The sequence below is a fragment of the Panulirus ornatus genome, chromosome 5 (genome assembly GCF_036320965.1).
Source record: "Panulirus ornatus isolate Po-2019 chromosome 5, ASM3632096v1, whole genome shotgun sequence".
Classification (NCBI taxonomy): Eukaryota; Metazoa; Arthropoda; class Malacostraca; order Decapoda; family Palinuridae; genus Panulirus; species Panulirus ornatus.
Window position 1 is genome coordinate 27411979 of NC_092228.1, and position 23609 is coordinate 27435587.

The 23609-nt window shown below is 40.6% G+C and overlaps 1 protein-coding gene across 21 annotated transcripts in view; it reads right to left on the minus strand.

Annotated features, from left to right (window-relative positions):
• LOC139748637 (uncharacterized) overlaps nucleotides 1-23609 on the minus strand; it is a 615583-nt gene that overhangs the window by 396720 nt on the left and 195254 nt on the right. For all 21 annotated transcript variants that reach the window (XM_071661860.1, XM_071661846.1, XM_071661861.1 and 18 more), the window contains one exon: nucleotides 15582-15674. In XM_071661860.1, coding sequence (XP_071517961.1) covers nucleotides 15582-15674 — 93 coding nt within the window. The remainder of the gene's footprint in view (nucleotides 1-15581; nucleotides 15675-23609) is intronic.

Here is a 23609-nt window from a genome sequence, read left to right on the forward strand (position 1 = left end):
TTTGATTGATTCAGTAATGAAAGGTAATAGAGATGTGTGGAAATAAAAAAATGGTTGTGAGAGCAGAAGAGGGTGTATTGAAATGGTTTGGACATATTGAGAGAATGAATGAGGAAAGGGTGACAAAGAGGAAATATCTGTCAGAGGTGGAGGGAACAAGGAAATGCGGGAGACCAAAGTTGAGGTGGATGGAGGGGGTGAAAAAGATTTTAAGCTATCAGGCATTGAACATACAGGAGGGTGAGAGACATGCAAGGAATAGAGTGAATTGGAATGATATGCTGACAATGGATTGAACCAAACCATGTGAAGCATCTGGGGTTAACCATGGAAAGGTCTGTGGGGCCTGGATGTGAATAGGGAACTGTAGTTTCGGTGCATTACACATGATAGCTAGAGACTGTGGCATTTTTTTGTCTGTTTTCCTGGCAAAACCTCACTGAAGCATGGGGTAGCAATGCTGTTTCCTGTGGGGCGGGGTAGAGCTGGGAATGTATGAAGGCAAGCAGGTATGAACATGTACATGTGTATATATACATTTGTCTGTGTATGCATATGTAGATGTATGTGTATATGCACATGTGTGTGTATGGGCATTATGTGATTGGTTCTCAGTGAATGTAGGTTTGCGGCAGGGGTGTGTGATGTCTCCATGGTTGTTTAATTTGTTTATGGATGGGGTTGTTAGGGAGGTGAATGCGAGAGTTTTGGAAAGAGGGGCAAGTATGAAGTCTGTTGGGGATGAGAGAGCTTGGGAAGTGAGTCAGTTGTTGTTCGCTGATGATACAGCGCTGGTGGCTGATTCATGCGAGAAACTGCAGAAGCTGGTGACTGAGTTTGGTAAAGTGTGTGGAAGAAGAAAGTTAAGAGTAAATGTGAATAAGAGCAAGGTTATTAGGTACAGTAGGGTTGAGGGTCAAGTCAATTGGGAGGTGAGTTTGAATGGAGAAAAACTGGAGGAACTGAAGTGTTTTAGATATCTGGGAGTGGATCTGTCAGCGGATGGAACCATGGAAGCGGAAGTGGATCATAGGGTGGGGGAGGGGGCGAAAATTTTGGGAGCCTTGAAAAATGTGTGGAAGTCGAGAACATTATCTCGGAAAGCAAAAATGGGTATGTTTGAAGGAATAGTGGTTCCAACAATGTTGTATGGTTGCGAGGCGTGGGCTATGGATAGAGTTGTGCGCAGGAGGATGGATGTGCTGGAAATGAGATGTTTGAGGACAATGTGTGGTGTGAGGTGGTTTGATCGAGTAAGTAACGTAAGGGTAAGAGAGATGTGTGGAAATGAAAAGAGCGTGGTTGAGAGAGCAGAAGAGGGTGTTTTGAAATGGTTTGGTCACATGGAGAGAATGAGTGAGGAAAGATTGACCAAGAGGATATATGTGTCGGAGGTGGAGGGAACGAGGAGAAGAGGGAGACCAAATTGGAGGTGGAAAGATGGAGTGAAAAAGATTTTGTGTGATCGGGGCCTGAACATGCAGGAGGGTGAAAGGAGGGCAAGGAATAGAGTGAATTGGAGCGATGTGGTATACAGGGGTTGACGTGCTGTCAGTGGATTGAATCAAGGCATGTGAAGCGTCTGGGGTAAACCATGGAAAGCTGTGTAGGTATGTATATTTGCGTGTGTGGACGTGTGTATGTACGTGTGTATGGGGGTTGGGCCATTTCTTTCGTCTGTTTCCTCGCGCTACCTCGCAAACGCGGGAGACAGCGACAAAGTATAAAAAAAAAAAAAAAAAAAAAAAAAAATGAGAGTTGGGATGAAAGAGTATTATTAAACTTTAGAGAAAATACAAAGATGTTTTGAAAGGACATAAATAAAGTGTGAAAGACAAGAGAACAAGTGGGAACATTGATGAGGAAGAAAAAAGAGGAGAAATTTCAACAAGTAGTGACGAAGTGAGGAGATGGAGTGAGTATTTTCAAGGTTTGTTGAATGTGTTTGATGACAGGAGTGGCAGATGTAAGGTGTTTTGATCGGGGAGGTGCGTGAAGCAAGGGGGTCAGGGAGAATGGTTTGGTTGAGAAGAGGTGGTGAAAGCCTTGCGGAAGATGAAATCCGGCAAGGTAGCATGTTTGGATAGTACTGCAGTAGAATTTACTGTGAAAGGGGGAGACTGTGTTGTTGATTGGTTGGTAAGGATATTCAATGTATGAATGGATCATGGTGAAGTACCTGAGGTTTGGCAAAATGCATTTACAGTGCCATTGTACACAGGCAAAGGATATAAAGGTGAGCGTTCAAAGTAGAGAGGCAAAAGTTTGTTGAGTATTCCTAGGAAATTGTATGAGAGGGTATTGATTGAAAAGTGAAGGTATGTACAGAGAAGCAGATTGGGGAGGAGCAGTGTGGTTTCAGAAGGGGTGGAGGATGTGTATTTCAGGTGCTTGAAAAATGTGTGCAAGAAATATTAGAAAAAAGATGGATTTGTATGTGGCATTTATGGATTTGGAGAAGGCATATGGCAGGGTTGATAGAGATGCTTTGTGGCTTTGTGGAAGGTCTTATGAGTATATGGTTTGGGAGGTAAGCTGCTAAAAGCAGAGTGAAAATTTTTTACCAAGGATGTAAGATGTGTACGAGTATGAAGAAAGGAGAGTGACTTTCCCAGTGAATGTCAGTATGCAGCAGGGGTGTAAGATGTCTCCTTGGTTGTGTAATTTGTTGATTGATGGGGTGGTTAAGGAAGTAAATGCAAGACTTTTGGAGAGAGGGCCAAGTATGCAGTCTGTTTGGGATGAAAGGGCCTGGAAAGCAAGTCAGTTGCTGTTTGCCAATGATACAGCACTGGTGGCCCATTCAAGTGAGAAACTGCAGCAGTTGGAGATTGAGTTTTGAAAAGTGTGTGAAAGGAAAAAGTTGAGAGTAAATGTGAATAAGATCAAGGTTATTATGTTCAGCAGGGTTCAGGAACAAGTTAACTGGGATTAAGTTTGAATGGAGAAAAATAGGAGGATGTGAAGTGTTTTAGATATCTGGGAGTGGACATAGCATCGTATGGAACCATGGAAGCGGAAGTGAGTCACAAGGTGAGGGAAGGGGCGTAGGTTCTTGGAGTGTTTAAGAATGTGTGTCAAGAGAGAACATTCACTTCACCATGAAGAGATACATGCACAATCACCACTGGAAAGAGGAAATTAGAATTAGTGAGTACTTTCGCCTATTGCACCCTCAGACAGAGTGGGGAAGATACAAATGTTGATACCCTTAAGAGAACAGGGGCAGCAGTGAGGCAGGGCTTCATTAATCCCTATGGAGAGCAGGTAGCCACTAATTATGTGAACTGACATTCTGACCTTCCTCTCCTTCCATGGTGTGTGGCCAGGGTTATTCTTGTGGATGCATCTCAATAATCATTTCAGTTGACAGTTTGTCATTTAAAATCTAAATATGTCCTTTAGCCATTTTAAATGTGGTAAACTGTTAACTGAAATAATCAGTAAGAAGAATCCACCAGAATAACCCTGTCCATACACCATGTAAGGAGAGGAAAGTCAAGAGACATCATGTCACATAATCAGTGATCACCTGCTCTCCAGGAGGATTAATGAAGACCTGCCTCACTGCTACCTGTGCTTCTAAGGACCTCAACACCGAAATGAATCACCATTTCATATTTTCTCTTTCCAGTGGCAATTGTGCATGTACATACACACACACACATTATGTATATATATACAAGCATAAGTGAATATATGTGTATACACATGTATGCGAGTGGATGGGTATTTCTTCATCTGTTTCCTGGTGCTACTTCGGTAACAAGGAAATGCTGATCAAGTATATTCATCCACACTCAGACTCTAGCTGTCATGTGTAATGCACCGAAACCACAGCTCCCTTTCCCCATCTAAGTCCCACAAAACTCTATGGTTTACTCCAGACGCTTTACATGCCCTGATTCAATCCACTGACAGCACATCGACCCCATTATATGACATCCTTTCCATTCACTCTATTCCTTGCATACCTTTCACCCTCCTGTATGTTCAGGCCCAATCACTCAAAATCTTTTTCACTCCATCCTTCCATCTACAATTTGGTCTCCCAATCCTCCTCGTTCCCTCCACTTCTGACACATATATCCTCTTGGTCAATCTTTCCTCACTCATTCTCTCCATGTGACCAAACCATTTCAATACACCCTCTTCTGCTCTCTCAACTACACTCTTTTTATTACCACACATCTCTCTTACACTTTCATTACTTACTCGATCAAACCACCTCACACCACATATTGCCCTCAAACATCTCATTTCCAACACATTCACCCTCCTACGCACAACCCTATCTACAGCCCACCCCTCGCAACCATGATTGTTGGAATCACATTCCTTCAAGCATATCCATTTTTGCTCTCCAAGATAACGTTCTCGCCTTCCACACATTCTTCAACACTCCCAGAACCTTCGCCCCCTCCCCCACCGTGTGACTCGCTTCCGTGGTTCCATCCGCTACCAAATCCACTCTCAGATATCTTTTTACTTTCTTACACACTATCACATACTCCCACAATTCTTGCTTCAAGAGTAGTGCTATTCCTTCCTTTCCTCTTATCCTCTCACCAACCCCTGACTTTTGTCCCAAGACATTCCTAAACCACTCTTTCCCTTTACCTCAGAGCTTCGTTTCACTCAGAGCCAAAACATCCAGGTTCCTTTTCTCACACATACTACCTATCTCTCCTTTTTTCTCATCTTTGTCACATTCACACACATTTAGACACCCCAATCTGAGCCTTCAAGGAGGATGAGCACTCCCCGCCTGACTCCTTCTGTTTTCCCTCTTAGAAAGTTAAAATAAAAAGAGGGGAGGGTTTCAATCCTCATATATGTTTTGTTTAATTGTTTCACTCAAACAGTGTAAAACTTTTATGTATGTTTCAGCACAAAATACTTGAAAGTGGGAAAGTAAGGACTGAATGTCACTTGAGTTGCCAAAGCACATCTCATCTTTTATTTTTGTTTCATATTTAATTGTCTTTTCCCATGTTAGCATGATAGCACCTGAAACAAAGAAAGGCAACATCAACTCGTATCCATTCTCTTACTGTCAGGTGTAACGCACCATAACCACAGCTTCTCAACAACCAGGCCCCAAAGACTTTTCCATGGTTTACCCTAAATGCTTTATAAGCCCATGTTCATTGCACACAGACCCTAGCATACCACATCATTCCAGAGCATTCTGTCCCAGGGATGCCTTTCACATTCCTCCAAGTTTAGGTCCTGATTGCTAAAAATATTTTCAATCAATCCTTCCATTTTCAATTTCATTACCCCATTCTTCCTGTTCCCTCTATTTCCAACTCATGTATCCTCTTTGTCAATCTTCCTTCTTAGTCTCTCCACATATCTAAACCATTTCTGCACATCGTTTTCAGCTCTCTCAATCACACTCTTTTTGTTGACATAGCTCTCTCTTACCTTTCATTACTTAAATGATCAAACCCTCTCCCAGCGAATACTATCCTCAAACATTTAATTTCAAACACATCCAACCTACTCTGCACAGTCTTAGGACTACTAAACCTCCAAACAAAACTATTTTTGCCCTCCCAGATAACAATCTCTCTTTCCACATATTCTTCAGTACTTTATGACCAAGTTCTGCTTCCAAAGTTCACTACCATGTCCACTCCACTTAAAAATCTATTACAATTAGCAATCTTTTCATAAAATTTTCATACTTGTTCGCTGTCTCCCATATTGGTAAGGTGATGACAGGAACATACGAAAAATAGCCTCACTCATGTCCATTATCATTTTATCAAAAACAGGTTGTACCTCTATAATTTGGCAACCTTGGAACCTGGTCATTGCCAGACCACAGAAAATGCCGGACACCAGAAACTGACCTCTTTAAAGGCCCTTGAGTGAACACTCTTACCAATTACCATCAGTTTGGTTTTGCGTATTTGTGCAGCATTGCTGCAGCCAAGAAACGTTACCCTATCTTTGGAATCCTTACCCCCACAAGGCGATTCCTTAATATATTGGACAAGGGTTTTTCATGGCATATGATGCCAATACAGGGCAGATTCATCAGCATTATACACTTGTTTTGGGGGCTATAAGAAATTAACAAGACTCTTAACTCAGCTGCAGTGTAAACAGATTTTGGCACCTCAGCACTGCTAACAGCACTGCCCTAGCGGCAGATCCATAAACTAATGGCGGCATATTCATAACATGCCAGACCATGGCCTTTGCCAGAACACTGAGCAACAAATTAGAGACATACAACCTGTATAATACATCTTGTAATCATTGTGATTCACTGATAGTTATTTCATTAAAACAAAACTATCAAAGTCTTTAAAACTTCCAATTCCACAAGTCACATGCAGTGTTGTCAAGATCAGACAGGCACTGGTAACACTGCCTCTCCTATCTAACACAGCTCAATTTCTTTCCCTAACAAATATTCAAAAATATACTTTGACTAGAATGGCTGGAGGATGGTTGAATGTGGGCAGAAATTCACACACACTGCCACCTCAGTCCACAGGCTTGGTATGCGGCCTTTAAAAGAAGGCACAAAATTCAATGTATTTAAAGGCAACTCCGAGCTCAAGTAAATGACTACGCTAATTGCATCATATCCTACCTTCAAATTCACATCACCCATTACAAACTTTTCTCTCCTTCTCAAAACATTCACACAGTTATTCAAATTTCTCTAGAAATGCTTCACTTCATCCTTACCTCGGAATGACTTCATATTTACAGGTACATATACACATACTCATGCAAAAGTCACAATAAACATTTTTTCCTTTCACCAACACTATTCTTGACCCATTCCATCTATGCTCTGTAAAACTCTTCCATACTCTCTGTGATAGCACAAATGCACATCTTTCTTTCCTTCATGCCTGATAATTTTCATTCATTTCCATTTATAACATTCCTTCCACAACCTCCCATAATTTGCATCCATCACTTCCATTTTTACTCCATACAACATGTCCAAGAATATGGGTTTCCTTAATCCTCAAGCTCACTCCTTTTACTCACCAGTCATCCTATTCAGCGCCACCACCCTTACCACTTGTTGTCCCACTCACTCTCTGGAATAACTGGTAGACTATAGTGCCACTTCTTAGCTTTTAGTGAAACCCCTGACTGGCCAGTGGCTGAGGGGAACTCCATTACAGTGTTTCCTAGAGGTAGCAGGGATCCCAAAGTCTAAAACACTAAACCCAGCACACTTTACGGGTCTGCCAGTATTTATAAAAATACAACTACTGCCCTCATGGAGTAGGGCATTGCCTTCCCTTTCTGTTCCACCCCTAAAGGGCGTAGTAAAGAGGTCACCACGATAAGCTAGGGTATGACTGGGATACTCCAGAAAACTAGCACATCTCCTTTGAGACACTGAAATTCAAAACTTCTCTAAATTTTGAGCCCATACCATAGTAGCAGCACCTCCTTACCTATTACGATACCATTACTGCGCACAATTATAAAACACTACACATTTACAACTTAAATGATATAAAACCCACTTTAATTCGTTTCCAATCCTCATCCATCCCTGCTTCTTCTTCATACCAGTTTCATATCATACAACAACTAAGACAATTCTATCCTTTAATAAAAGCCAAAAAATAAAACAGGTGTTTGAAAAACAACAGAGGTAAACTGTCATTATGAAGTGTGTCTCTAAGGCATAAACTGTAGGTCTGCAATATACTTTTGACAGGATGCTAAAATGCTCATCAATATGGACCAACATAAGAAGTGACATGATCATTTATCAAATACTAGATGAGATCTGAATTTACCTAAAACTTAAAAAAGGTGTGGACAAGCATATGTGTGAAAACACACACCCAAAGAATGGCAGAAGAGTTCTTCCCTACTTCACAAAGGCAAAGTAATTACTGTGACAAGTAAGGAAAACTAGTTCATCTCAGTCCATTAACTTTTGGTATAAGATACAGTTTTGGCAGGGTATAAAAATGGACTTGTACATACATATACTCTGCCCACATCTCAATCATTAGTCCAGGTCTGATGACTTATCTCAAAGTCTAATCAAAATCAAACATGATTTATCTAAATTTGTGATAGGTGCATGGTAAGTTTCCACATTCTTAGCATGAACATCAACCAAACAAAATTCTGAATCTCTACAACTTCTAAATTGGTGGTTTAAAGAAAAATACAAATATTCTCCTAAAGAAATAAAATTGTGGTTCAGCTCAAAGTTTAGCTAACCATCAGTATAACGAACAAAACCACATTCAGCTCAGCCATTGGTATAATGAACAAAACCACAAAGTTCACTTTAATCCAATATGAAATAAATACTAATCACAAAGTAAAAAAAGCACACAGATGCTCATTTTTACCAAAAGCATTCCCTCTTAATGTCAGAATCATGAGTATGAGCAGGAGAAGAGAAGAGTGACTGGTTCCCAATGAGGGTCAGTCTGAGGCAGGGGTGTATGATGTCCCCCATGGTTGTCTAATTTGTCTATGGACGGGGTGGTTACAAGGTAAATGCAAGAGTTTTGGAGAGAGGGGCAAGCATGCAGTCTGTTGGGGATGAAGGGGCCAAGAAAGTGTCAGTTGTGTGCTGATGATACAGCTCTTGTGGCTCTAATAGCTGATTCGTGTGAGAAACTGCAGAAGTTGGTGAATCAGCTTGGAAAAGTGTGTGAAAGGAGAAAGTTGAGAGAACATCAGAATAAAAACAATGAGAATAAGAACAAGGTTATTAGGTTCAGTAGGGTTGAAAGTGAGTTAATTGGGATGTAAGTTTGAATGGAAAAAACTGGAAGAAGTGTTTCAGATATCTAGGAGTGGACTTGGTAGCGGATGGAACCATGGAAGTGAAAAAGAGTCACAGGGTGGGGAAGGGGGCCAAGGTTTTGGAAACGATGAAGAATGTGTGGAAGGAGAGAATGTTATTTCGGAGAGCAAAAATGGGTATGTTTGAAGGAATAGTAGTTCCAACAATGTTATATGGTTGCGAGGCATGGGCTATAGATAGGGTTGCTTGGAGGAGGGTGGATTTGTTGGAAACAAAATGTTTGAGGACAATATGTGGTGTTGAGGTGATATGATTGAGTAAGTAATGAAAGGGTAAGAGAGATGTGAGGAAATATAGTGTGTGGTTCAGAAGAGTGTGTACTGAAATGAAATGGTTTGGACATATGGAGACAATGAGTGAGGAAAGATTGACAAAGAGGATATATGTGTCAGAGGTGGAGGGAACAAGGAGAAAAGGGACACCAAATTGGAGGTGGAGGTGGAAGGATGGAGTGAAAAAGATTTTGAGTAATTAGGGCCTGAACATACAGGAGGATGAAAGGTGAAGCATCTGGGATAAAATATGGAAAGGTCTGTGGGGCCTGTAAGGGAGCTGTGGTTTCAGTGCATTAAATATGAGAGCTAGAGAGGAAGTGTGAATGAATGTGGCCTTTTTTGTCTGTTTTCCTGGTGCTGTCTCACTGAAGCAAGGGGTAGCGATGCTGTTTCCTGTGGGGAGGGGTAGCGACAGGAATGGATGAAGGCATGCAAGTATGAATAGGTGACTCATTTCTGCTTTCATGGTTCCATTCGCTCCCAAGTCCACTGCCAGATATCTAAAACACTTTCACTTCCTCCAATTTTTCTCCATTCAAACTCACATCCCAATTAACTTATTCCTCAACCCTAATGAGCCTAATAACCTTGCTCTTATTCACATTTACTCTCAACTTTCTTTTCACACACTTTTCAAAATTCAGTCAACAACTTCTGCAGTTTCTTACTCAAATCAGCCACCAGCAAACAACAACTGACTCACTTCTAGGCCCTCTCATCCCCAACAGACTGCATATTTGCCCCTCTCTCCAAAACTCTTACATTTACCTCCCTAACAACCCCATTCATAAACAAATTACACAACCATGGGGACATCACACACCCCTGCATCAGACCAACCTTCACTGGAAACCAATCACTCTTCTCTCTTCCTGCTCATACACATGCCTTACACCCTTGATAAAAACTTTTCTGCTTCTAGCAGCATACCTCCCACACTGTATACTCTTAAGACCTTCCACAAAGCATCTCTTATCAACCCTATCACATGCCTCCTCCAGATCTATAAATGCTACGTACAAATCAATCTCGGTTTCGAAGTATTTCTCACACATTCTTCAAAGCAAACAACTGATTCACACATCCTCTACCACTTCTGAAACCACACTGCTCTTCCCCAATCTGGTGCTCTGTACATGCCTTCACCCTCTCAATCAATACCCTCCTATAAAATTTACCAGGTATACTCAACAAAGCCTCTGTAGTTTGAACACTCACTTTTCTCCCCTTTGCCTTTGTACAATGGCACTATATATGCATTCCACTAATCCTCAGACAGTTTACCATGATCCAAACATACACTGAGTATCCTTAACAACCAATCAACAACAGTCGTCCCCTTTCTTAATAAATTCAATTGCAATAGCATCTACTCACACCATCTTGCCAGATTTCATCTTCCCCAAGGCTTTCACCAGCTCTTCTCTCTCAGCCAAACCACTCTCCATGACTCTCTCACTTGGCACACCACCCTAACCTAAACATCCTACACCTGCCACTATCATGAAACATGTTCAATAATACTTCAAAATACTCATTCCATCTCCCCTCACTTCATCACTACCTGTTATCACTTCCTCCCTTGCTCCCATCACCAATATTCCCATTTGCTTTCCTGTCTTTCCTACATTAATTACCTCCTTTCAAAATGTCATTATATTCTCCCTAAAGTTTAAAGATACACTCTCTCACCCCAACTCTCACTTGCCTTCATTTTCAATCCTACACCTTCCTCTTGACCTCCTACTGCTTTCTCTTGTACATCTCACAGTCATTTGCACTTCCTTGTAAGTACCATCCAAATGCCTCTTTTCTTTCACTAGCAACTTTACTTCTTCATCCCATCACTCGATACCCTTTCTAAACTGCCCACTTCCCACCTTTCTCAAGCTACATGCATCTCTTGCAAGTACCATCACTGCTCCCTGAATTAAATCTAATTCCTCACTCACTCCCCTCACTTCATTTGCTCTCATGTTTTGCCAATCTACACTCAATCTCTCCTGGTATATCTTCACACATCTCCTTTCCAAGCCCACTCACTGTCACCATTCTCTTCTTCCCGACATTCTCTTCTCTTTTTTGAAAACCTCATCAAACCTTCAACTTCACTTCCACAAGACAATGATCAAACATCCCACCAGCTGCCCCTCTCAGCACACTTATACCCAAGTCTCTCACACACCTATCAATTAATACATATTCTAATGATGCCCTTTGATTATCTCTCCTACTCACATATGTAAGCTTGTGTATCCCTCTCTTTTCAATCCTGAAATTCCCAATCACCAGTCTTTTTTCAGCACACTGATCCAAATGCCCTTCACAATTTCCATTTACAACAATGAATACTCAATGTACACCAATTATACCCTCAACTGCCACATTACTCACCTTCACATTCAAGTCACCCATCACTAATACCCAGTTTCAGGCACCAAAACTGTTGACACACTCGATCAACTTCTCCCAAAACACTTGCCTCTTACGATCTTTCTTCTCATGAGCACCAATAAACCAACCATCTCTTGCCATCCACTTTCAGTTTACCCACATCAATCTAGAATTTACTTCCTTACACTATATCATGCTCTCCCACAAGTCCTGCTTCAGTAGAGATCTACTCTTTTCTTAGCTCTTGTCCTCTCAACAACCCCTGACTTTACTCCAAAGACATTTCTAAACAATTCTCCACCTTTACCCTTGAGCTTCATTTCACTCAGAGGCAAAGCATACAGGTTTCTTTCCTCAAACATACTACTTATTTCTCCTTTCTTCTCATGTTGGATACATCCGCATACATTCAGACACCCCCATCAGAGCCTTCAAGGATGATGAGCACTCCCTGCCTGACTCCTGTTTCCTCATTTAGAAATTGAAATACAAGAAGGGAAGGGCACTGATGTAAATTTAACAAACCATACACATACCACAAAGATAGTCTTTTCTCCATGAAAAAAATAAGAATATGCACAAGATGTGCAAGAAAACCATTCAATTAGAAATAAAAGATCCAAACAAAAGCGAAAATCCATCATGATATATATAAAGCCAGTGATGTGAACAAGAGCCTTTGGCAAAGTGTACTGAGACTCTTCTACTCTTTCCACACTAAGATCTCTATTTCTGATCTCTTCTACTACCTTAAATAACCTCAAAATGACCAAAAGGTCTGTTGATGTTTACAAGGCATCAGAAACAGTGACAGGATACAGTAATATGCCTTGCTTTCTCACAAGTGCATTACCCAAGATCTGGAAACTGTATCTGATACCTGCATTGAGTTGTTATTTGATTCCACCTGCTTTTGGTTGCACTACAAATGAAAACGTCACTTTCAGCGAAGCTGTATCATCATCAGTTAACAAAAGTGAATACATCATCACTTTCAGTGGAGCTGTACCATCGTCAGTTGACAAAAGTGAATACAATCACCAACAAACTTCACACAATAAAGTAATGCATTATATGCCAGCTTTTGATATGAGCATATAGCCTTAAAGCTGCAGGACCCCATAAAAGGGGACCTGGAAGGAGATACAAATACTAAAAGAGATAGCCACAGAACACATATCACTTTCAGCAAGGTACAGTTATCAGGAGGAAAAGGAGGCTTAAACTATTTTGAAAGTGATGAAAAATGAGTTATGAGTTATACTCACTTCTTTAGATACTGCTACACAAGTGCATTAAGTTTCTTCAATTACAATCCTGATTATGTTCCCGTTTAAACGATTATATCTAAGGCATAACTAAGCTAAGTTCCAGATTAGACCTTTTTATAAATGGCATGAGAATAAAACTTGAATTACAGGCTGCATGCCCAACAATTCTTTGAATTCTAGGAAATGGATACATAATGCCTCATAAGTAGGTAATGTGCAGCTTTCATATTAAGACCAATTCCACGCTGAAGGGTAAGGCATGACTCCCAGTGACAGATGGACTTAGAAAGCGAAATCCCTAAGTGCCAGTCATTATGCAGGAAATGCACACTTTTCAAGTTCAATGCAATAAAACTAACATTGCTTGTCAAACATTTGCTACCATCATACTGTATAATGCTGTTCTCAACAAAAAGTTTTATCATCAATTGAGGGAGCAATCCCTATATCCTACAGAATATAGAAACAACAATGTAATTGCCATTTACATAACATATCTTCCTAAGACCTGTATATACTCTGCATAAATTATGGAAAACTCTGCGTACTATCTATCAATCTATCTGTATAAATTTCTGACACCCATTCCCTTCGGGAACTTCCGGGTGCCCACAGCAAAAGCCTCCACTTATCCCTGTTCTTACATGCCTCCCTTACATACATCATTCCATGTGTTCTTCCATTATCTTTCTTCCTCCAGTACACTTTCATTCTATTTCCCATGACACAGGTGGTCTTCCTCTCACACCAACCCCTTTAATTGTAATGCCATACTCCCTCTTTGTAAACTCCCAACTTGCATTCTTTCCACATGCCCAAACTACCTCAAAAGTATCACATGTCACCCACTCTACCACTCCACAATTCATTCCCTCTGCATTCCCTGCCATTCATATAAAATTTCTCTGCCTCATTTCTTTCTTCATCCCATCTAGTTATACCACAAGCTTCTCTAAAACAGTTCACTTCCACAGCCTGGATTCTTGACCCCTGTGACTCTGACTGTGACATGGACTCATGTCCATATTTTGGCTGCACAGGTCAGGATCAAGAGGACTATGCTGTCCCTTAATCCTTTCTTCACTTCCATACTTATACCTTCACCCTTCATGAAGGGATCTAATGATTCTTTTACCCCATACTGCTATCTCCCTTATCTTTCCTTCCACATCACCAAACTTACCCAAAATAACTCCTAAATATAAATACTTAAAATTCTCTCAGCTCTCCTAGTCTTTCTTTACGTAACTAAATCTTTCAAACTTGATTATTGTTTCCCATGTTAGCAAGGTAGCGCCAGGAAAAGAAAATGAAGGGCCACATTCACTTTCATCCATTTTCTAGTTGTCATGTGCAATGCAACAAAACCACAGTTCTCTATCCACAACAAGGCCTACAGACCTTTCCATGTTTTACCCCAGACATTTCACATACCTGATTCATTCCACTGACAGCATGTCGACCCAGTATATCACATTGTTCCAATTCACTCTATCCCATAAGCATCTTCCATCCTCCTACATGGTGGAGCTGTAACGGCTCAAAATCTTTTTCACTCCATCCTTCCATATCTAGTTTGGTCTCCCCGTTCTTCTTGTTTACTCCACTTCTGACACATATATCCCCTTTCTCAACCTTTCCTAGCTTATTCTCTTCATTTGTCCAAACCATTTCAATTCAGCACACCTCCTTCAGCTCCCTCAACACTTACTTATTCAAACCTCCTCATACCACATAATGTCCTCAAGCACTTTATTTTCCAAAACATTCACCCTCCCCAACAGAGAATTAACTATAGCCCATGCCTCACATCCATACCCATTTTTGCCCTTCAAGATAACATTCTCTCTTTCCACTCATTCTTCAGTTGATACAAGGTTAAACATCTATTCTCACTGGCTCCACTAAACCACACAACAATTCTTAAATTGTCTGTTTTGAGGGGAGAGAAAAGAAGTCCAACTGGATATCAGAAGGTAATACTCAGAAGATAAAAATCTCATTAATTTACATGAAGGAAAGCTATAGACTTAATTCAATGGTCTATAGATCCCACCATTGGAGTGTAGAGATGTTCTGAGGCATAAAGCTGATATTCAGCCAACCATGACCGACTAAGAAATACAAGCCTTCACCTCAAAATGGATAAACACTAAGTTCACAAACAAGAAACCAAGCTGCAGCTACAACACAAGAAACCAGTACAGTCATGATATTTTCTCAAATTCTGCCAGACCTGAATATTTGTTGTGATTACAATAAATCTTCATCCAAAGATGCACCATTATTCCAAGGGTGATGGATAAAGGTAATGATAAAAAGAGGTCACAATCAAATATGGTTAAAATGGACCTTTATACCACCATTTCTCATAAGTGGTGTTAAGATCAAATATGCAAATACTGTGTACCCAAATTTGGAAAATGAAAAGGGATGTGAATAGCCACACTGAAATACTGCGAGAGCATTTCAAAGTACATAGGATGGACAAGTAGTCCTACATACCAAAATGAAATAAAGTGATTAAAAATGCTTCAACCACTAGAAATGAGAAAAGGAACTCCAAAAATAGGATCTAATGGACTACTGAGAGTGGATACTTGAGCACTTAAGAAAGTTTTACGACACCAGAAGCCAATTTCAGGTGCTCTTTAATCTAGTTATATATATCTACATACATAAATCTGCTCCTTGTGATGGGTGACTGCATGTCACTTGCACTTTCTATATACTTTCTATATACTTACACACCCTAGCCAGAAGTTCTCTGTTATCATGATTCTGCAGTACATAACAAATGTATGCTACACTTACCGAATGCTTTTTAGAAAAAAGTTCTTTGAGAATTTCGTTGCAGTTTTTAAAAGATTCTGAAACCTTTCCTTTTGGTTTCGTACTATGCTGTGGCTGAAAAAAAGAAATCAATCATTACTAACACTGAAACTTACACCAAAATGATGATTACTATCTAATGTACTAGCTGAAATTTTCATTGCATTTATAAATCAAATAATAGCATAACTCAGTTCATAAAATCATGTCTCACTACATCAAACAACTTAATGTGTGACACAGTCAGCTTTGACCCTAGGTTAATACAAGGGGCAATCGACTTCAGAACACAAAAAATTAACAATAATCAAATTATGACCTCTGGACAAATTCTTCAGCTAAACTGACTAGCTCCACTGACAGAGTCAACTGAATGAGTAGCAGTTCCTTTCTGATTTTGGTACTAAATGACCTTCACTACTTAGAACTACCACTATTACAGTTGCAAGCATACAAAGCTAGACATCCAGTTAAGCTTAAAGAATCTATCTCAAGGTTACAAAAGAATGAGCTTTCTCTAATTACTGGAAAAAACATAAATTTTTACAAAGGCAACCCTCAATCCAAACTAATTGGGGAGAAGGCAATTTACACATCTCTTAATATTTTCATAAGAACAGGCACTTACTTGGAGGCATAATCATTAGCCAATAATGAACATAGCTAATAAAAGCAGGCATTAACTTTGGTGTGTAGCATCAGCTGAAGCTCTCGTGGGAGCAGAGAAACAAGAAAGGCACCAAAAGTTCTATGCAAAAACCAAGTTACTAAATCCCCCCAAAAAAGAGAGAGAGAGAGAGAGAGAGGAACATTGTCCTTCAACATTTCAGCTTCTGATTGCAGTGAATTCAAATCCTAACCTGATGCTGACTTGCAAATTCAAATTTGAACATGGTATTGACATAAAAGGAACAGGCCTTTTGATCTCGCTTTTAATCAGGTTTAGCAATTACATTCACGGTTTGCAATCTCAGGTCCTAGGACAGAACAATACTCTGGAAGCAACCAGCATACAAAAAAATACATTAAAGCTCCCCCTTTATTTTTTTTTTCTTTAAACAAACTTAGCTTACAATATATACCATTCTCAAGTGTACTGCTTCAACATATTTACTTTCCAAAGGGCTACATACTGTGATTCAACGTATTCCATGCAAATACAGATCACTCATAAAAGTGTCATCTACATGACAAAACATTAAACGTCATGTGAAGGCAAGAAAAAAAGGCACTGGGAAAAAAAGTACAAAATCTGCTGATGAGAAAACCATCACATATGAACATGCTTTAATGTCCAGCAACAAAAAACAACAGCTCCAGGGCAATCATATGCATTCTACAGCTTTTACACCAGTATTTGGTAAAACGGACAGATATAAGGTAAGCAAGGTGAATGGCTGTGCTTATGAATACAAACACGGCTCACTTTGTAAGTCAGCAGGCAGATAAGTTGGTAATTTTGTTGGGTATGGGCAAATAAGTTTCAATATGCATGACAGACAAGAATTTTCTATACACAAGACTTGGATTATGGATAACTGTGGTGAAGTCAATCTGTCAGTTTACTATGTTTCACATATACTGTTCACAAATTATTCTAAAAAAATCAGAGCAAAATGCAAAAAAAAAAGGGCCTATGAGCCTTGTTATGCATACAAAACCATAAAAAAATTAACACAATAACCTGAAATTTCTGAAAATTTAGTGTAATGCATACAAAAAAAAATATTCAAGAGCCTAACTCTGTTCATCTGAAACCAATAAGCAATCCATTAAAATTAAAGCATTAGTTATCACAAAAACGAGGAAGGGCGTTTCCTCTTTAGGTCCTGTGACCCCTCTCAACCCCCTTTAGCATCCACCTCCAAGACATAGTAAAAATCAAGTTATTCAGAGACCACTATTCCAAATACTAAGGGCCTGATCTTAATAACCTAACTCATGATTAAGTACATTCAATACTAAGTAACATTATCAGTTTACTTTCCCTATAGAGTTAGGATCTATGCAAATTAACCTATAACTTGATTTTCAAGTTCACTAGAAGATCAGGTATTGAAGAACCTTAAAGGGTTCTTACTATATCCATTATCATGCATCTACATGGGCTGAGAAATCACTTCCAAACTACTCTAAGACACACACAATATCCATAAAAGGAGAGGAAACAAAACTTTTCCATTCAGTTCATTTTTAAAGATAGCTCGAGATAATAAATGGGTGAGCTGCATTTACAAATCTATGATACTGCAAGTGTATACTATTAGTTTTCCTCACACAACTTGAATCAAACATCTTCTCTCTGATCACCAATATAGCTTCCATTAGGCTCGAAATATTTGTGATATTCTTTCCTAGCTTACTAATGTCTCTTCACCATCCCAAAAGATTTTAGGAAATTCTATGAAGCTGCCCTTGATATATCTAAAGTTTTTTACAGGGCATGGCAACAGTCTTATCTTTAAGCTCCCATCTTTCAGCTTTCCTTCCTCACATTGCTCCCTCATATCCAGCTTCCTCTCCAGTCAATCTATCTCTGCAGTTGTTGATGGATCAGCTCTCCCCCTTTCTCCATCAACAGTGGTATCCCCCAAGGTTCTGTCTTGTCTCCTACACTTTTCCTTCTTTATACCAACAATATCCTTTCTTCTAAAATACCCAAATGCACTTATATGATGATGACTCAACACCACATTCTTACACATCCTTGAAATCTACTCTTTTTCGAGCTTCATCTGCATTTTGTCTCCACACATAGTCCTCAATAAACTCGGACATGATATCTCAGTAGGAAAGACAAAATCTGGTTTGGTTTAATGCCTCCAGTTTTTGTCCACCTCTATATTGAAAATTCCTCACACCTCTTGCCTCTCCTTTGATAAATTTGTAATTCCACCGTAACTCAATGAACATACTTGGTATTACTGTAACATCTGCACCGTCTAGGAAACAAAATATTATGGAAATAGCTGTTTAGATGTTGAAGGTTTTCTAAACAGTTGCTCCATTTATACAAAGGGCTGCTCTGGCTTGTATGGAGTGCTGGTCTTAAATCTGGAATAGTTCGAGCTCTGCATCCTTACTTGACACAGTTAAGTTGAAAGCAGCCCAACTTATCAAATCTTCCAGGCTAACTTCAAAACTTGATCCAATTGCCCTATGATGCAATGTTGGTTCACTTTCCCTATTCTATATGTTTTACTGTGGTTTCTGCTCCCCAGAGCTGGTTGCTTGCATAACCCCACCATTTACTAGACCACACAATACTCAACTGGTATAGTATCCAATTATTACAGTGTGGCCATTGGCAACTCAACAGTAAGCTATTTTGGTAACTGTTTCTCTCCATACACCTAAAAACTCTGCATCTCTTTACTCTATCTGGCACATTTTCAAATGACACGTTTTTCACTTCCTCAAAATCTATAATTAATTTTCCTCGTCTCTTCTTTCTCCTTTTAATTAACATCCTTATATCTAAAAAATAAGAGCAGCGTGGTTTCAGAAGTGGTAGAGGATGTGTGGATCAGGTGTTTGTTTTGAAGAATGTATGTGAGAAATACTTAGAAAAGCAAATGGATTTGTATGTAGCATTTATGGATCTGGAGAAGGCACATGATAGAGTTGATAGAGATGCTCTGTGGAAGGTATCAATAATATATGGTGTGGGAGGCAAGTTGTTAGAAGCAGTGAAAAGTTTTTATCGAGGATGTAAGGCATGTGTACGTGTAGGAAGAGAGGAAAGTGATTGGTTCTCAGTGAATGTAGGTTTGCAGCAGGGGTGTGTGATGTCTCCATGGTTGTTTAATTTGTTTATGGATGGGGTTGTTAGGGAGGTGAATGCAAGAGTTTTGGAAAGAGGGGCAAGTATGAAGTCTGTTGGGGATGAGAGAGCTAGGGAAGTGAGTCAGTTGTTGTTCGCTGATGATACAGCGCTGGTGGCTGATTCAGGTGAGAAACTGCAGAAGCTGGTGACTGAGTTTGGTAAAGTGTGTGAAAGAAGAAAGTTAAGAGTAAATGTGAATAAGAGCAAGGTTATTAGGTACAGTAGGGTTGAGGGTCAAGTCAATTGGGAGGTAAGTTTGAATGGAGAAAAACTGGAGGAAGTAAAGTGTTTTAGATATCTGGGAGTGGATCTGGCAGCGGATGGAACCATGGAAGCGGAAGTGGATCATAGGGTGGGGGAGGGGGCAAAAATTCTGGGAGCCTTGAAGAATGTGTGGAAGTCGAGAACATTATCTCGGAAAGCAAAAATGGGTATGTTTGAAGGAATAGTGGTTCCAACAATGTTGTATGGTTGCGAGGCGTGGGCTATGGATAGAGTTGTGCGCAGGAGGATGGATGTGCCGGAAATGAGATGTTTGAGGACAATGTGTGGTGTGAGGTGGTTTGATCGAGTAAGTAACGTAAGGGTAGGAGAGATGTGTGGAAATAAAAAGAGCGTGGTTGAGAGAGCAGAAGAGGGTGTTTTGAAATGGTTTGGGCACATGGAGAGAATGAGTGAGGAAAGATTGACCAAGAGGATATATGTGTCGGAGGTGGAGGGAACGAGGAGAAGTGGGAGACCAAATTGGAGGTGGAAAGATGGAGTGAAAAAGATTTTGTGTGATCGGGGCCTGAACATGCAGGAGGGTGAAAGGAGGGCAAGGAATAGAGTGAATTCAATCGATGTGGTATACCGGGGTTGACGTGCTGTCAGTGGATTGAATCAGGGCATGTGAAGCGTCTGGGGTAAACCATGGAAAGCTGTGTAGGTATGTATATTTGCGTGTGTGGACGTAGGTATATACATGTGTATGGGGGTGGGTTGGGCCATTTCTTTCGTCTGTTTCCTTGCACTACCTCGCAAACGCGGGAGACAGCGAAAAAAAAAAAAAAATCTAAAATAAAGCCTGGTCTTGATGTGGACTTTTGTGCATAACTGAAGCCCTCCAACATAAAGAATGTGCAATTACACAGGTCCCACTCAACTAAAAAGCAGTAACTTATTCTTTGCTAAAGTCTTGACAAAACAACCCTTGGAAGAATGGAATCTGTACTGTATCCAAAACCTGATTGTGGCAGGTCAATAAAATGGTTACCTGGCTCAGACTTGGGTATATATATATATATATATATATTCATTTATTTTGCTTTGTCGCTGTCTCCTGTGTTTGCGAGGTAGCGCAAGGAAACAGACGAAAGAAATGGCCCAACCCACCCCCATACACATGTATATACATACACATCCACACACGCAAATATACATACCTATACATCTCAATGTACACATATATATACACACAGACACATACATATATACCCATGCACACAATTCACACTGTCTGCCTTTATTCATTCCCATGGCCACCTCGCCACACATGGAACACCATCCCCCTCCTCCCTCATGTGTGCGAGGTAGCACTAGGAAAAGACAACAAAGGCCCCATTCGTTCACACTCAGTCTCTAGCTGTCATGCAATAATGCCCGAAACCACAGCTCCCTTTCCACATTCTGGCCCCACACAACTTTCCATGGTTTACCCCAGACGCTTCACATGCCCTGATTCAATCCACTGACAGCACGTCCAACCCGGTATACCACATCGATCCAATTCACTCTATTCCTTGCCCTCCTTTCACCCTCCTGCATGTTCAGGCCCCGATCACACAAAATCTTTTTCACTCCATCTTTCCACCTCCAATTTGGTCTCCCACTTCTACTTGTTCCCTCCACCTCCGACACATATATCCTCTTGGTCAATCTTTCCTCACTCATTCTCTCCATGTGCCCAAACCATTTCAAAACACCCTCTTCTGCTCTCTCAACCACGCTCTTTTTATTTCCACACATCTCTCTTACCCTTACATTACTTACTCGATCAAACCACCTCACACCACACATTGTCCTTAAACATCTCATTTCCAGCACATCCATCCTCCTGCGCACAACTCTATATAGCCCATGCCTCGCAACCATACAACATTGTTGGAAACACTATTCCTTCAAACATACCCATTTTTGCTTTCCGAGATAATGTTCTCGACTTCCACACATTCTTCAAGGCTCCCAGGATTTTTGCCCCCTCCCCCACCCTACGATTCACTTCCGCTTCCATGGTTCCATCCGCTGCCAGATCCACTCCCAGATATCTATCTATCTATTCATTTATTTTACTTTGTCGCTGTCTCCTGCATTAGCGAGGTAGCGCAAGGAAACAGACGAAAGAATGGCCCAACCCACACACATACACATGTATATACATACACGTCCACACACACACACACACACATACATACCTATACATCTCAATGTATACATATATACACACACAAAGACATATATACACATGTACATAATTCTTACTGTCTGCCTTCATTCATTCCCATCGCCACCCCACCACACATGAAATAACAACCCCCTCCCCTCACATGTGCGCGAGGTAGCGCAAGGAAAAGACAACATAGGCCACATTCATACACACTCAGTCTCTAGCTGTCATGTATAATGCACTGAAACCACAGCTCCCTTTCCACATCCAGGCCCCACACAAACTTTCCATGGTTTATCCCAGATGCTTCAAATGCCCTGGTTCAATCCACTGACAGAATGTTGACCCCAGTATACCACTCTTTCCAATTCACTCTATTCCTTGCACGCCTTTCACCCTCCTGCATGTTCAGACCCCAATTACTCAAAATCTTTTTCACTCCATCTTTCCACCTCCAATTTGGTCTCCCACTTCTCCTCGTTCCCTCCACCTCTGACACATATATCCTCTTGGTCAATCTTTCCTCACTCATTCTCTCCATGTGACCAAACCATTTCAAAACACCCTCTTCTGCTTACTCAACCACACTCTTTTTATTACCACACATCTCTCTTACCCTTACATTACTTACTCGATCAAACCACCTCACACCACACATTGTCCTCAAACATCTCATTTCCAGCACATCCATCCTCCTGCGCACAACTCTATCCATAGCCCACGTCTCGCAACCATACAACATTGTTGGAACCACTATTCCTTCAAACATAACCATTTTTGCTTTCTGAGATAATGTTCTCAACTTCCACACATTCTTCAAGGTTCCCAGAATTTTCGCCCCCTCCCCCACCCTATGATTCACTTCCGCTTCCATGGTTCCATCCGCTGCCAAATCCACTCCCAGATATCTAAAACACTTCACTTCCACCAGTTTTTCTCCATTCAAACTTACCTCCCAATTGACTTGACCCTCAATCCTACATGCCTTACAACCATAAAGCACTGTTGAAACTACTATTCCTTCAAACATACCCATTTTTGCTCTCCAAGATAACCTTCTCTCCTTCTGTACATTCTTCATCCCTCCCAGAACCTTCACACCCTCCCCCACTCTATACTTCACTTCTGCTTCCATCTGCTAAGTCCACGCCCAGACATCTAAAACACTTCACTTCCTCCAGTTCTTCTCCATTCAAACTTACATCCCAATTAACTTGTCCCTCAGTCCTACTGTTCCTAATAACCTTGCTCTTCTTCACATTTACTCTCAACTTTCTCATTTCACATACTTTTCCAAACTCAAGTCACCAACTTATGCAGTTTCACACTCAAATCAGCCACCAGAGACGTATCATCAGCGAACAACAACTCACACTTCCCAAGCCCTCTCATCCACAACAGACTGCATACTTGCCCATCTCTCCATAACTCTTGCATTTACCTCCCTAACCACCCCTTCCATAAACAAATCAAACAACCATGGAGGCATTACACACCCCTGCCACAGACCGACTTTCACTGGGAACCAATCACTTTCCTCTCTTCCTACTAGTACACACGCCATACACCCTTGGTAAAAACTTTTCACCACTTCTAGCAACTTACCTCCAACACAATATATTCTTAAGACCTTCCACAAAGCAACTCTTTCAACCTTATCATATTCCTTCTCCAGATCCATAAATGCTACAAACAAATCACCTGTATTTCGAAGCAGTTCTCGCACACATTCTTCAAGGCAAACACCTGATCCACACAT